The 13,402-nt window shown below is 38.5% G+C and overlaps 1 protein-coding gene across 9 annotated transcripts in view; it reads left to right on the top strand.

Moving 5' to 3' along the window:
- PTPRS (protein tyrosine phosphatase receptor type S) overlaps positions 1-13,402 on the top strand; it is a 240,959-nt gene that overhangs the window by 156,829 nt on the left and 70,728 nt on the right. For 5 of the 9 annotated variants that reach the window (XM_075281034.1, XM_075281026.1, XM_075281006.1 and 2 more), the window contains 4 exons: positions 5,134-5,231; positions 6,417-6,670; positions 9,498-9,588; positions 10,897-11,112. In XM_075281034.1, the coding sequence (XP_075137135.1) occupies positions 5,134-5,231; positions 6,417-6,670; positions 9,498-9,588; positions 10,897-11,112 (659 nt within the window). Of the gene's footprint in view, positions 1-4,002; positions 4,591-5,133; positions 5,232-6,416; positions 6,671-9,497; positions 9,589-10,896; positions 11,113-13,402 lie in introns of all 9 variants that reach the window. The other 4 variants (XM_075280981.1, XM_075280970.1, XM_075280962.1 and 1 more) reach the window with 2 other exon arrangements.

Below are 13,402 nucleotides of genomic sequence, written 5' to 3'. Positions count from 1 at the left end.
GTCGCCCTGTGGCCCTAACCTTCATGAAGAGTGCTGTGCCCATTAAATAATTTATATGGTAGCATAAACAAATACGGTAGCTTTTTTCTAAGGATTGTACTGTAACTTAGTGAGTAACCATGTGACTGTTAACTTTAATCACAATCTCACTGGTTCTTAATGAGTAAAGTAACAGATATCCCATCCACTTTGCCTGCACTGTACAATGCCACGATTTTTCCCGCAGCGTCTCTGATGCGGGCAAATCGCGGAGTTTACGTTCCCATCAGGTCCCGGCCTAAGTATTTTCTATTTATGTCATAGCCAAAGTTCCCTCTAAACTCAGCAATCTGGAAAATAAAGAGTTACCACAGTAGAATAGTACTACAATGTATATGTTCCACTGTTCTTTCCTTTCCTAACTGATTCTTTGATCTAGAGTACTCTTGTCAGATATTATTACATAGGTTTCTTATTGCCATAAATGCAGTAAATGTTTTGAAGTCATGGACATGCTCTTTTCAGATCACACTTTTACATCCATTTAAAAAAAAAATCAAAAAAAGTGTTAAAAAAACAACCAGATCCGTTTCTGCCCATTTTTTTAGGAACGTACAAAAAAGTATGGTATACTATGATTTGTTTCCTTAAAATAAAATGGACACAAACAGATGTTTTGTTTTTTTTTCAACATTGATATCTATGTAAACAGATGGCCATCTGTTTGCATCCATTTTTTGCATCTGTTAAACAGATGTGCAAAATGGATGTAAAAAAACGTGATCAGAATGGAATCTAATACTGTATCTTGAAGCTTTCATTGTATTTAACATTACCTACTTAAATACTGACTAAAATAGCAAATATAATGCATATTTTATATAACTATTGATAGAAAGTGAATTAAATTCACTGTGAAAATTTATTTATTTATTCTTGTGAAGTCTGTAAACAGTTTTTATCGTATCAAACCAGATCTGCAAACAAATAAATGAGATACAGCCATTGTTTCCTCTAAGTTGTGGGTCTGGAACTGAGTTAACAATGTAAACTCAGCCAATCACTGGCCTCAGTGGGCATTCCCCATATATGTGTTGGAGCACATGAACTCTCTGGCCATATCAGTGCTTGCTAATAAAGATAAAGAAGACAGTGTGAACTTAGCCTTTGCTGTTTATTTCTTTTCAACTCTTTGGTGATTGAATGGTGGACAAAGACTATTCCAAGATCAATCTTCTGAAACAACTTCTTTAGGCCAACACTTTACTAAGCACTATGGAAATGTACAACTCAATGTATTGCAGAAAAGTGCAGATATTACTTGTATGCACAATGTATTAAAATATATTGTTACTGGTACACAAAAGTAGCAGGTTGTGTTAACGTTTATGGGGGGTGGAATTTTACGTCAGGTTTCTAGCACAAGCGTGGCACATTTTTGACACATGGCTGTTCGGTATAAAAAACACTATTAAGCTTCTTACTCGCTTGCCACTTTACCAAAAAGTGAGCACGATGGGGATCAACCAACCAACGCCTGGAATGCATCAACCTGACAGAGTTACTATAATTCTCATTAGAAAACTGGTGCACAGGACCTTCCTAGAAGCCTCTTATTAATTCTGGAACAGGATGCCAATTCTCTCCTATGTGTTTAGGAATGTTGTGGTTGTGAAGTGTTCAGTGCAATAGGGTATATCCAGTCCATTCTTTTCATCATCATATTGGGATTCACCGTAGACTGTGCTTCTATACATTTTAATCACAACAGGCCACAGTGTGATACAGTGTTGTTACTACAATGCCTGTGTTTTTTGTTTTGTTTTTCTATATTTTTTCTTTTTCTATATTTTTACAACTCCAACAGTAATTCAACTAATTTTCAGCAAATCAACAAGTGTTTTCTATGTATACCATGCTGTCGCAAAGTCACCTGTGGTAATGTAGCATTCACAAGCTAAGCAATTTAAGATTTACACGTGCTGGGGCAGATATACAGTACTAATATTGTCTAAAACTTAGACAATGCAAAGTTAGACAAGACAATATAAAAAATTGGTGCATGTTTGGCACACAGTGTCACAACTTAGACAATGACCAATTTCTGTTGTCACTCCCCTTTTCCATAAATCCATGTCTCCCTTTATGTACAAGTCATAATAATCTCTAAAAATGTCTAAAATACTTGATAATGTAATGCAGGCATGTTAGACAATGTTTGGCTTCTGTAAGTGGTAATGTGTTAAAAAAAAAGTGGATTAATGTGATCACTTAATTGCAAGGAAGATTTATATATGAAGAAATTGTACTTTAAAGGAAGTCTATCACCTGCCCCAAGCATATTAAACTGCTGCCACTGCATTACAGAGCACATAACAGTGCTAAACATCATATCTCTTCTATGTATGTCACTTGGTTTGGAGAAGAGCAGCTTAGAAGTCTTATGTAAATTAGGCAGTTGGTGCACTTGGGCAGGTCTTCTGCTCCGGATGCATTGTTCAAGTAAGATGAGTGATATCATAGCAGTGGAAGGATCAACTTACACTACATGGGCAGGAGGTGATAGGGATATGAGTGACAAGACCAGCACCAACAGTCTTATTTACATAAAACTCTTAAAGGGGTTGTCCCATCTCAAGTAACCTATCTATAATGATAGCTTATGTAAGTTGAAGACTTTTCCTAAATATATTGCTTTAGAAATGCTGCTTTTTTTTCTGCTATGTGAACTTATTCATCCCATTGTTTACACAGCGTATCCATAACACCTGACCTCTGTGATAGGACAAGTGACATCACTCACTGCTCTGCCGGCAGGACAGTCAGTTCAGATAATTGCAGTGTGCTGATAAAGCGGAGTCTGTTATCTCTCTATGTAACACACACATAACACTGCGTCTGTTCTCTACAAGCATGTGTATATTATCTGATCTGCATAAGTATTGTGATACCTCATAGTGTCATTCAGCAAGCTGGGGGGGGATACAGGAAGCGAGAAGAAGAGACAGCAGGCAAGCTTCTGAAACAGTGATATGGGAAAACCCCTTTAAGTTCTTTTTAACAACAGAATTATGTTCACTTAAATGTTTTCGTAGAAAAGGTGGTAGACTTCAGTGGAGATTCAGAATTTACTTGGAATCTGTGATCAGTAAAATGCATTTAGGGAGTAAAGATCCCTCCTGTCAGCATTATCTAATAAGCAATCAGTTAAGAATACATACATATATGTATTTGTCATGGTCTGTGTTTGTTTTTATTGAAATAAATACTTTATAATGTACTTTTTATATGCGGGGATTGGCACTATGAGTATCCAGGTTTATAATGCTGAGTCCATGCTTTCAGAACCAAATATTTTACATAATGGAAATATCAAAGCCACTTTAGGCTAAGACCCCACATAGCATTACGCAGAAAGAAAGTGCTGTGGGAAAAACCGTGGCAGCAACGCATCATGGTATTCCTCACAGGTTTCCTCTTTAGACTTTCTGCTTCATTTATACTCATAGGGAAACTTCCAGCGTTTCCGTAGGTATAATTGGCATACTGCGCTTTCCAAAACTGCAATGGTTTTGGAAATCGCAGCATGTCCACCGCATGTATTTTTCTGCAAAGTGGGGATGGGGTTTGCTAGAATTCCATTCCCTTTCTTGTGACTGCAAAACACAGTGTTTACGTCATGTTGGGCCCAGCCTTGGTGCGGGTTAACATGCAATGAGTTATACAATTATAACATTATATTTGTTAGTTATTTGCTATTTATAATAGGTAATGCTGGTGTGCCTAATACAATGCTCCCACTCATGACACCACAGTGTGCCTTTTACAGTGTCATCTTTTTAACAGTTCCTGTGGTTACAGGCTCACAACGCACCCATTTATTTTTATTTGATCTACCAATTGTTCATGCAGTCTAACAACCAGTAGATTTTTTTCTTAGGAGCATTCACTCACCTTAGTAATTATAACATTTGTTTAAGAAATGTGTTGTTTATCCTATCATAAATTTTCTTCCTCTTATAGTTTCAGGAAAACCTGAACTTTCTGTCAATCAAATATCGGAGAGCAGCCTGCTAATACAATGGGAACCACCAAGTGAGTCAGTTGGACAAGTTCTAGGTTACCGCCTTCAGTTTGGGCGTATTGATGCTAAAGTTCTTGCAGTGCTAGAGTTTGAAGCACAAGAAAAGAAGTATACAGCCAACAATATCCATAAGGGTGCAAAATACATCTTTAGATTGGCGGTCAAAAGCCGGGCGGGCTTTAGTGAGGAAGCAGTACAAGAGTTCATGATACCGGAGGAAGCGCCTAAAGGTTACCCTCGATTAACTGATCCTAGCAATATCACCTCTGTGTCTGTCCAGCTAAACTGGCTGCCTCCTGTTCTTGCTGAACAGAATGGTTTTATCACCAAGTATACATTGTCCTATTGGGTAGCCGACTCTCCAGACAAAATGCTGGAAATGGACCTACCATCTTCAGAAACTTCTTGCTTGCTGAGCAACCTGAAGCCTAACACTGTTTATGAAGTCAAAATACGTGCACACACCAGTAAAGGTCCTGGGCCTTACAGTCCAAGTGTCCAGTACCGCACTTTTCTTCTAAATCAAGGTAGGCCTTATCAGTCTTAATTCCTTGGCTTTAATTTTGGTTCTTGAAAGCAGCAGGTAAACTACAGCAGCCTTCAGAGCAAGTGCAGTCATGATAAATGGGATGGTGCTCTCTTTCTGCCTTATTTTTTTTCTATATATGAGTGATTCTGAAGGTAAGTGTTTCCCCTTATTCAAGTTTAGTTAAGACACTTCTCATGAGTTTCTGGGTTCACCAGACATCACAGGTGGGAAACTCCTCTGCATCCTCTTCCTTTCAGTGTGTGCTTTGTAATATACTTGTTGCCATCTCTCATGCTTGAAAATTCAGTCTTACCCCTTTTGTGGTGTAATGCTTTTACTGCCATTTCTGGTTTTGGAGTCATGAAGCAAAGTGTGGGCTCTTTTAAAATTTTAATATTTAATAATTAAGGTGTTTAAAAACACACTGTTTATTTCCTTTGTAGTGTCCTCTATCCTCTTGAAAGTGGTTCCTAATAGGCATGTTCAACTCGAGTAACTTAGAGTCCCGGCGCTCTCCTTTTTTCTTTTTACTATTTTTCAGTATTACCCAAAAATTTTAAGGTCAAGATGGTAACAAAAACGTCCGTTCTCTTGAGCTGGGAATTTCCTGAAAATTACAACTCAGTAATGCCTTACAAGGTAAGAGCAAAAGTACTTATTTTTCTTAAAATATCATTGCTAGTTAATATTGTTTTACTGTGTTTCAAGTCCTTTTGTAATTTTTGCTTTTTCACTCAAGTTTTCAGTTTTCTGGCAAGAAAGGTTCTTAAAGGGATTGGCGGGGACTGTGATTTCACGTCCTTTTCTCCGGCCACTAGTTACATGAACATACTGCAAATCAGATCCATTTAGGCTGTTGTCATCACATTTAGATCATCAGTGTAACTGATCAGTTTAACAGATACACATAATCCAGTGAAAGATCCTGATACTAAAAATGGATGAAAACTGATGACCATCAATTTACATAGTGTTAATGTTAAATAAAGATGGGTTGATTTCTGTAGGGCAGAAAAGTAGGGTATACCACACTTTGTGCCCCCCTCCCCAAAAAAAAAAACCTGACAGAGATGGATGGACATCGTTTTTTTGCATTCTTAAAACTGATTCGAAAAACGTGATGTGAACGGCCCCTTAAATGAATTCCAAGCACGACCATTGTACAATGTGCACCACTGTGATTAATGAGAAATGAAGAGGACACAGCAATCACTAACATAATCCCAGTCAACCCCTTTAAACGCAAGTTGTGGCCATACAAATACAGTGCATACAGCAGGCATTGTAGGGTAGAGTGGGCAGAACTGTGCAGATTTATGTATAGGTTTATAGAGAAAGATTCAGTATAATTTATGTTTTATAAGCTTTCTCTGTATACACTGTCCTTGAGGGGGACTGGCAACTGACCACCTCCATGACTTCATAGCAAAGAAAGAACAGAGATTTCTTAGAGTCAATGACCAGTTACCAAACCTTTTCTCACAAAACTATAAATCTGCTCAGTAAGCATGGAAGCATCCACTGGAAATAAGCAAAATGGAAAACAGCAAGCAGAGGTCTAGAAAACCATGCAGAATTCTTGCAGAAAGTATATCAGAAAATTGTCTTGACTTTTTCAGTATACAAACAATATTTGTATCTCAATATATGTCTGAAAATAGACAACCCATTCAAGCTCATTTTCTGAACTTTCATATACAGCTGATAAAATAAATGCAGTTTTAACCAAATTTTATTCAAATTAAACTCGTATTCTGAACATGAAAAACACTGCATTGTTTTTCTTACTCGTCTTAATTACTGTTATATGCCTTTTGCCTTAAGATTCAATATAATACTCAGATAGTGGATATTGATGGACGAACAACAAAGAAATTAATCACCAATCTCAAACCGAAGACCTATTACAGTTTTACTCTTACTAGTCGTGGGAATACTATGAGTGGTCTTCAGCAAATTGTTGCGGTTCGCACTGCACCCAACATGCTGGGCATGAAACCTTTGATAAACTGGAAGACAGATTCTGATGGTCGCATAACAATAACTCTGCCAAATGTGGGGACAACAGAGGCAGTCAGGTAAACATTTCAGTGATTATTTTGTCATTTGATAAAGCCTAAACCTTTAATATAATGTATTTGCTAAAATATGAGAAAAAAACTATTTTGGGGGCATTCAAACGGAGTAACGCGGCGCTGATTCTGGTACAATAACTTCAAAATCACAAAAATCAGCACTGAAAAAGAGATTCCCATTGACTTCAATGGGTTCCATTCTACGCACGGAAAATGGAACCCATTAAAGTCAATGGGAGTCTTTTTTTCAGCGCTGATTTTTACGCGAGTTATTGTACCAGAATCAGCGCCGCGTTACTCCATGTGAATGCACCCTTTAACAGTTAAAAATACCATGAATAGAATTACCCCTCAGATGGCATGATCAAATGTAACCATAGATCGCAGGTATTTTACCCCAAAGATACATGCTAGATACTAATATAGAGTTTCTACTTCATCCCTCTCCCTTTCCCTTCATTACACATAAAAATAAACATTAATAGTGCGCGCACTATTAAAATATAAAAATATTTAACCAATATGGTAAATGTTGTAGTGGGAAAAAAATATAAATGGCTGAATCACTTTTTTTTTTTTTTTTTGCTGGTTTGCATTCCAAAAAATTTTAACCTCAAAGTGATCAAAATGTCACACATTCCAAAAACTTGTATGAATAACAAGTACAATTTTCCATGCAAGAAATAGATACAACAGGGCATCCTATCTTATTTCAAGTATAGAATGGATCCCTATTCGCCATTTTTCCAATCAGATGATCTGTGTGGACATGGGTTCACCTCATGCTTCGAACCACCAGGACACACAGCTTTGAACAATGCTGACCTCTTGGTATAAATGTGTAGCGAACTTCTACAGTGATAGCGATGTGTAGCGATCGAGACACTCGCAGAATGGATCCCTGTGTCTTCACTGCATTCCTTGAAAATAGTTATTTTCATTTTTATCTTGGACGTTAAACAGCACAGAATACCCAGGTCAATGATTTAATCATGGAGGGACTGGGAAGGTCTCTCAGTTATTCGTGTTGTCCACTGTGGTTGAGTGACACACCTTTGGTATATTCCTTTTTTGGCTGCTCAGCTATATTCTTCATGGGTTCTAACTCCCCAGTGCTAAACGGCTCAATGGTTCTTTGTGCCATGCTCCTTCTCCCATTTTCTATTCTACCTTTGTTTTTTGTCTAGTCATAATAATATGTCTCACTTTCAGTTAGATTTATAGCTAGTTAACTGTTGTTTTTGAGCTGGACTACTGCTTACATATTCTTTATTCCATTTTCAAATGTCAAACATGCAACACATGATAGGCCTTCTATTATTTTCCTTTAGATTGGATTGTCTGCGGACTTTATTTCTAGTCTTAGGGTGCATTCACACTTCGGATACGCTCAGCTCATTCTGAGCGTAAAACTCGTGCAGAATGAGCGCGTACAAAGCAGATCCCATTCATTTCAATGGGAGCCGGCATACATGCGCTCCCCATAGAAATGAATGGGCTGCTTTTTTCCCTATTGGTTTCAATGTGATTCGCGCTTATCACGTGTTTATACGTGTTTTACGTTCAGAATGAGATGAGTGTATCCGAAGTGTGAATGCACCCTTACAGATTTGGACATTATGCTCTTTATCATAAAACTGCACTAAAAATAATAGTTAAAAAGTTATTTTAAAGGGACACCCTGGGGATTCGTTTTCCAGACATTATATTGTCTGAAAGACCATACCCTCATGTGTGACCTCTGTTTTCTAGAATGGGTTTCTGTGTAAACAGGAGGTTTCTCTTTCATTCTGGTGGATACTATTTCAAGCTACCATATGACCTCAGATTCATAAAGGTTAAGCCCCCTTTTCTTTTTCCCTTATTCTTCTGTGAAAATGCCTCCGTTGTTCTATACTGCGTCTCACATAACCTGCTCCATATAGCATCCTTCTCTTACATACAGCACATAGTTACACCTCTCTCACAGTCAGGTCACCATACCCGCATTACCTTCCCCAATGTTATCAGCAGCAGTTGCTGTCCCTTTTAGGGCGACTGGCAACATCAGCAATAGCAGATTTTGAATCTCCCTCAATGACTACTAGGGTTGAGCGATTGGGATCGGAAAAGATCAGATCTGCGATCAAGTAAATTTCGCGATCGGGTTCAGATCCCACCTAAAAAAGATTGGGAATGGAATTCCGATCTCAATCGCTCAACCGACTTACCTGCACAGAACCGCTGCCGCTCCCCGGAGCTCTGGGCTGTTGTTCTCTCCTCTCCTCTCTTCACACGCTGGCAGAGCGCTGTGCTGCCCCCACAGGGAGTACTCGTCCACACTCTTCTAAGCCACAACAAGTCCCACCTTCTCACAGCATCAGTCACACTAGCCTGGGAGACAGCAGTGCGCACAACGCTCTGCTGGCGTGCAAAGAGAGAGAGGAGAGAACAACTGCCCGGAGCTCCGGGGAGCGGCGTACACATCGGGAGAGGAGGCAGCAGCAATTCTGTGCAGGTAAGTGGGGGGGGGACTAAGTAGCCGGTGGATTTTTTAATCACTACATAGCCTGGAGTCTTCAATTGTTGGACTCCACGCTGTGTAGTGAACAGGATCGTTTTTAAAATCCGATCTTTGATCATTTAAAAAAATCCCATTGACTTACATTAGGATCGGAATTGGGATCAGGCTCGAATGGAAAACGATCGGAAATCAGATTTTAAAATCGATCCTGAAATCTCAAGATTGGCTCAACCCTAATGACTACTTTGCATAGCTTAAAAAAAATGCTGGGATGTCACTTTTAAATTCTCAGATGTATGCTACATAGCACTCTCTTTTATTTTTTAGGAATTATTATATTGTAGTAGTGCCTTTGAAGAAATCACGTGGACAGTTTCTTAATCCATGGGGGAGTCCAGAAGAAATGGATTTAGAAGAGGTGAGTGAGGATATTGTAGCGTATACAAAAAACACATTAACATATTCTATTAAGGTACTGGTTATTATTGTACTTATTCATTTCCTCTATAAATGTTAAAATTCACTAAATGTGTCGATTTATCTGTTATGTACCCAGCTTAAACGTATGAACTTAGAGTAGGGGAGTAAATCCTACCCAAAAAGGGACAATAAAATATAACCTTTATTGGTAAAATTAAAACACCCAAAAGGAACAAAAAAACAAAAAAAAAAAACAATTCCCCATTTAAAAAGAAAGGGGATTAGGCTAGGGAATATAGATACTGTGTCTGTTTAAACACCTAGAAACCCCTGCTAATACAGGAAATCTAGACAAATAATTTCCTATTAGTCTTTTTCAAAATGCTGCACTGCTCCACTAAAGGCTCCGTTTATAGCCTATCTATTCATGCTATTGCACACAGCACTAAACATTCGACGGCGGCTGACATCAATGCCGACGGGGACTGGGGACTAACATTTATCAGACAATTGACACTCCAGTTTTATAAAGAAATGTTAGAAAATATACCTCTGATGATGTGTCCCATGCAATGGGGACAATGAAACGCGTCAGGTGACAGACTAGGTGTTACAATTGGGATTAGGTAGGGTACAATACCTGGTTCACTCGTTTATCTGCTAACAAATCCTGTGGCTGTTAATGAAAGATTACAGCTATCTTTGCTCTAGCCAACTGTGTACACAGACGAATGACTAGTGCTGTGTGCATTAGCACGAATAGATAGGCTACTAATTAACAAAGGCTACAAAGAGGAGGAGAGCAAATAATGAAAGATAACAGCGGTTTTTGCTCTAGCCAAGTGTGTACACAGACGAATGTTTAGTGCTGTGTGCAATAGCATGAATAGATAGGCTATAAACGGAGCCTTTAGTGGAGCAGTGCAGCATTTTGAAAAAGACTAATAGGAAATTATTTGTCTAGATTTCCTATATTAGCAGGGGTTTCTAGGTGTTTAAACAGACACAGTATCTATATTCCCTAGCCTAATCCCCTTTCTTTTTAAATGTGGAATTGTTTTTTTTTTTTTGTTTTTTTGTTCCTTTTGGGTGTTTTAATTTTACCAATAAAGGTTATATTTTATTGTCCCTTTTTGGGTAGGATTTACTCCCCTACTCTAAGTTCATACTCTATAAATGTTGGCAACTATACAAAATTACATAATCATTACATGACCACCAGATCATTCTTAATCTTTTAAAACATTTTGCCATATTCACATCATATGATTTCTCATATCCCTGTGTCTGTTCATATGTATTTCAGCTAGTTCACAGTATTACAAAACTGCATCGTCGGAGTTTACGTCATTTAAGGCATGTGGAGTTCCCCAAGCCATATATTGCTGCACGTTTCCAGTCTCTGCCTCCTGAGTTTACACTTGGTGACCAGAAAATGCATGATGGGTTTGAAAACAGAGCACTTGAATTTGGACACAGATATGTTTTCTTTATCTTGGCCATGTTGGAAGGTGCAGAAGCGGTAAGTAGTATTTTTTCGGAAAGTTTTGTTAACTTGCTGTGTTTAGACACAAAGTGGATTTTTTTATTCAGTTTTATTTTTTGTATGAATAGAAAGTGAAGTTATAGTTTGTAGATAGATGTAGCAGACTACCTGTGCTAGCAGATTACTTTCATTTGGTTTTAGGTACATTGCTGTATTAAACAGGTTGTCTGAGACTGAGCAAATTCTAACCAAGGGGGAAAATGCATAATGAAAGACCTGTTACTTACCTGGTAAATCCCCTATTGTTACAGCACCACATCCTGCCATCTCTGTCACTCTGTATATACTTGGCTGCTGTGCAAATGTTATATTCACACCGATACCAGTGATTGCTTGCAGTGGTCATGTGTTGTAGTCACATGTAGTTATGACATCATCAATGCAGCCAAGTATTATAATTATTATTATTTATTTTAAAGCACCATTAATTCCATGGGGTTGTATAAACACAAATTGGGAAGGGAGGCAGACCACAGTGGTGGAATCTGAACACTGGGTGATTTATCGGGTAAGTAATGGGTCAAAGCCTGTCAAAGGTTCCTGAGTGTTCATCAAAAGTTTAAATATGTGCAGGATCAGGAATTGATCTGTATAAGACTTCATATACAACGCTGCATTACGCTTTCTGCTTCTAATAGCCCTATTATGGCTTCAACACGTTTTGTATTTTTCCCTGAAGCAGGGGTGTGTACAGTAAAGAGCATTCTGCCCTCTTCCCTATCCATAACTGCTACTACTGGTTTCTTTACATGTAATTCTGCTAGGAGTAACTGCAAAATAGCAAACAAATAGCTGAGAAATGCCCAATTGACCATAATATAGGATATCCAGGAATACTGGACTACAAATCCAGATTATGATTCAGCTAAAAACATCCCTTACACAGGAAAAGAGATCTGAGAATGATAAGAAAAGCAGTTTGCCCAACATCACTTCAGCAAAGTGAAGTCAGGCAGGGTTTACATACATGTATGTAAACTCCAGAATATGTCAATTAAAACATATATGTTGGCAATGGATGCAACCCAGTATTACAAATCAAGGAAAACCAGTGACAAGTGGACCTCCTCCAACTCCTCTGATAAATAGGAAGAGACCAGAAAACATTCTATCAAAGAGGACTGTTAGAGGTAGACTTGAATTGTCCAACCACAGGGACCATAGGTCATCATAGGTTCTCTGTCACCACCAGAGCAGAAATGTGACTAAAAATGCATACAATAGGATCCAGTTCAATTGTATAATCATATATCGACCCTATAAAACTATTTACTTCTCTCTAAAACCTTTCAAGCCTAAGGGGCTGTTCACACGGCAGAAAATTAAGAAGAATAGGCCCAGATGAATAGACCTAATCAGTGGGAGTCTCGAGCCACAGACCCTGAAGCTAAATTAGCCATGGCATTTGCGCCAAGATCGATCAGGGTGCACTTATTTTTTCAGCATCCTGCTATGATCTCTGCCTCCCTTTGAATCCTCCCCTAAATCAGCGTCAAGCAAGGAGGTCTTCACCTGACTGGCTGTATCTATAGCAATGAGAATCCTCCCAATAACTCATCTTAGGTAGGATGTGCAGGGTCTTATACATTCTCTGCAGAAGATAAATGTGCAGCAATCTGTACATTTCACTAAGAGAGGTTCTGGGAACAAGTTCTAAGACATCCTTCCATACTTCCTTGTCAATAGACCCTAGGCGCCCTAGGTTTCCTGCCAGGGCTTCATTCCTTGCTCTAGATAATCCCCCCTATCTGACTCTCAGCTGCTCTCCCCATTGTCGAGTGGCATCTCCCCTTTGCCACGCTTTGTCTGCAGTTAGAGGCAATGATCTAGCGTAAACAGTAAAGCCCTGGCAGGAAAACAAACACCCTTTTTCATTTCAGTTTACCTCTGTTGACTTGCTGCTTCTATTATACCTATACCTACTTTCCGTAGGTGTAATTGATATGCTGTGATTCACAAAATGGGTTTTGTAATCGCATCATTTCTACTCCAGATATTAGCCAGAATCCCATCCAGTTTGCAGCTAATGTAAAATTTAATTTTTTTCAATTTGGGACCCCGACCGCTCAAGGTACTGGCATTAGTTTTATACTGATTTCCCTGCTAACAGACTCCCTTTAACTGAATGAGCAAAAGAGAAATCCAATCAACATTTGATTTGATATATGCCTTCAAAACAGCAAAACAGCATTAGTTTTTCTAGGTACACTTGTACATAGTTTTTGAAGGAACTCATAAGAGAGGTTGCGCCAAATATTTTGGAGAA

The sequence above is a fragment of the Leptodactylus fuscus genome, chromosome 1 (assembly GCF_031893055.1).
Source record: "Leptodactylus fuscus isolate aLepFus1 chromosome 1, aLepFus1.hap2, whole genome shotgun sequence".
Taxonomy (NCBI): domain Eukaryota; kingdom Metazoa; phylum Chordata; class Amphibia; order Anura; family Leptodactylidae; genus Leptodactylus; species Leptodactylus fuscus.
The sequence above is the reverse complement of the archived record's forward strand: the minus strand, read 5'-3'. Positions and strand labels throughout refer to the sequence as shown.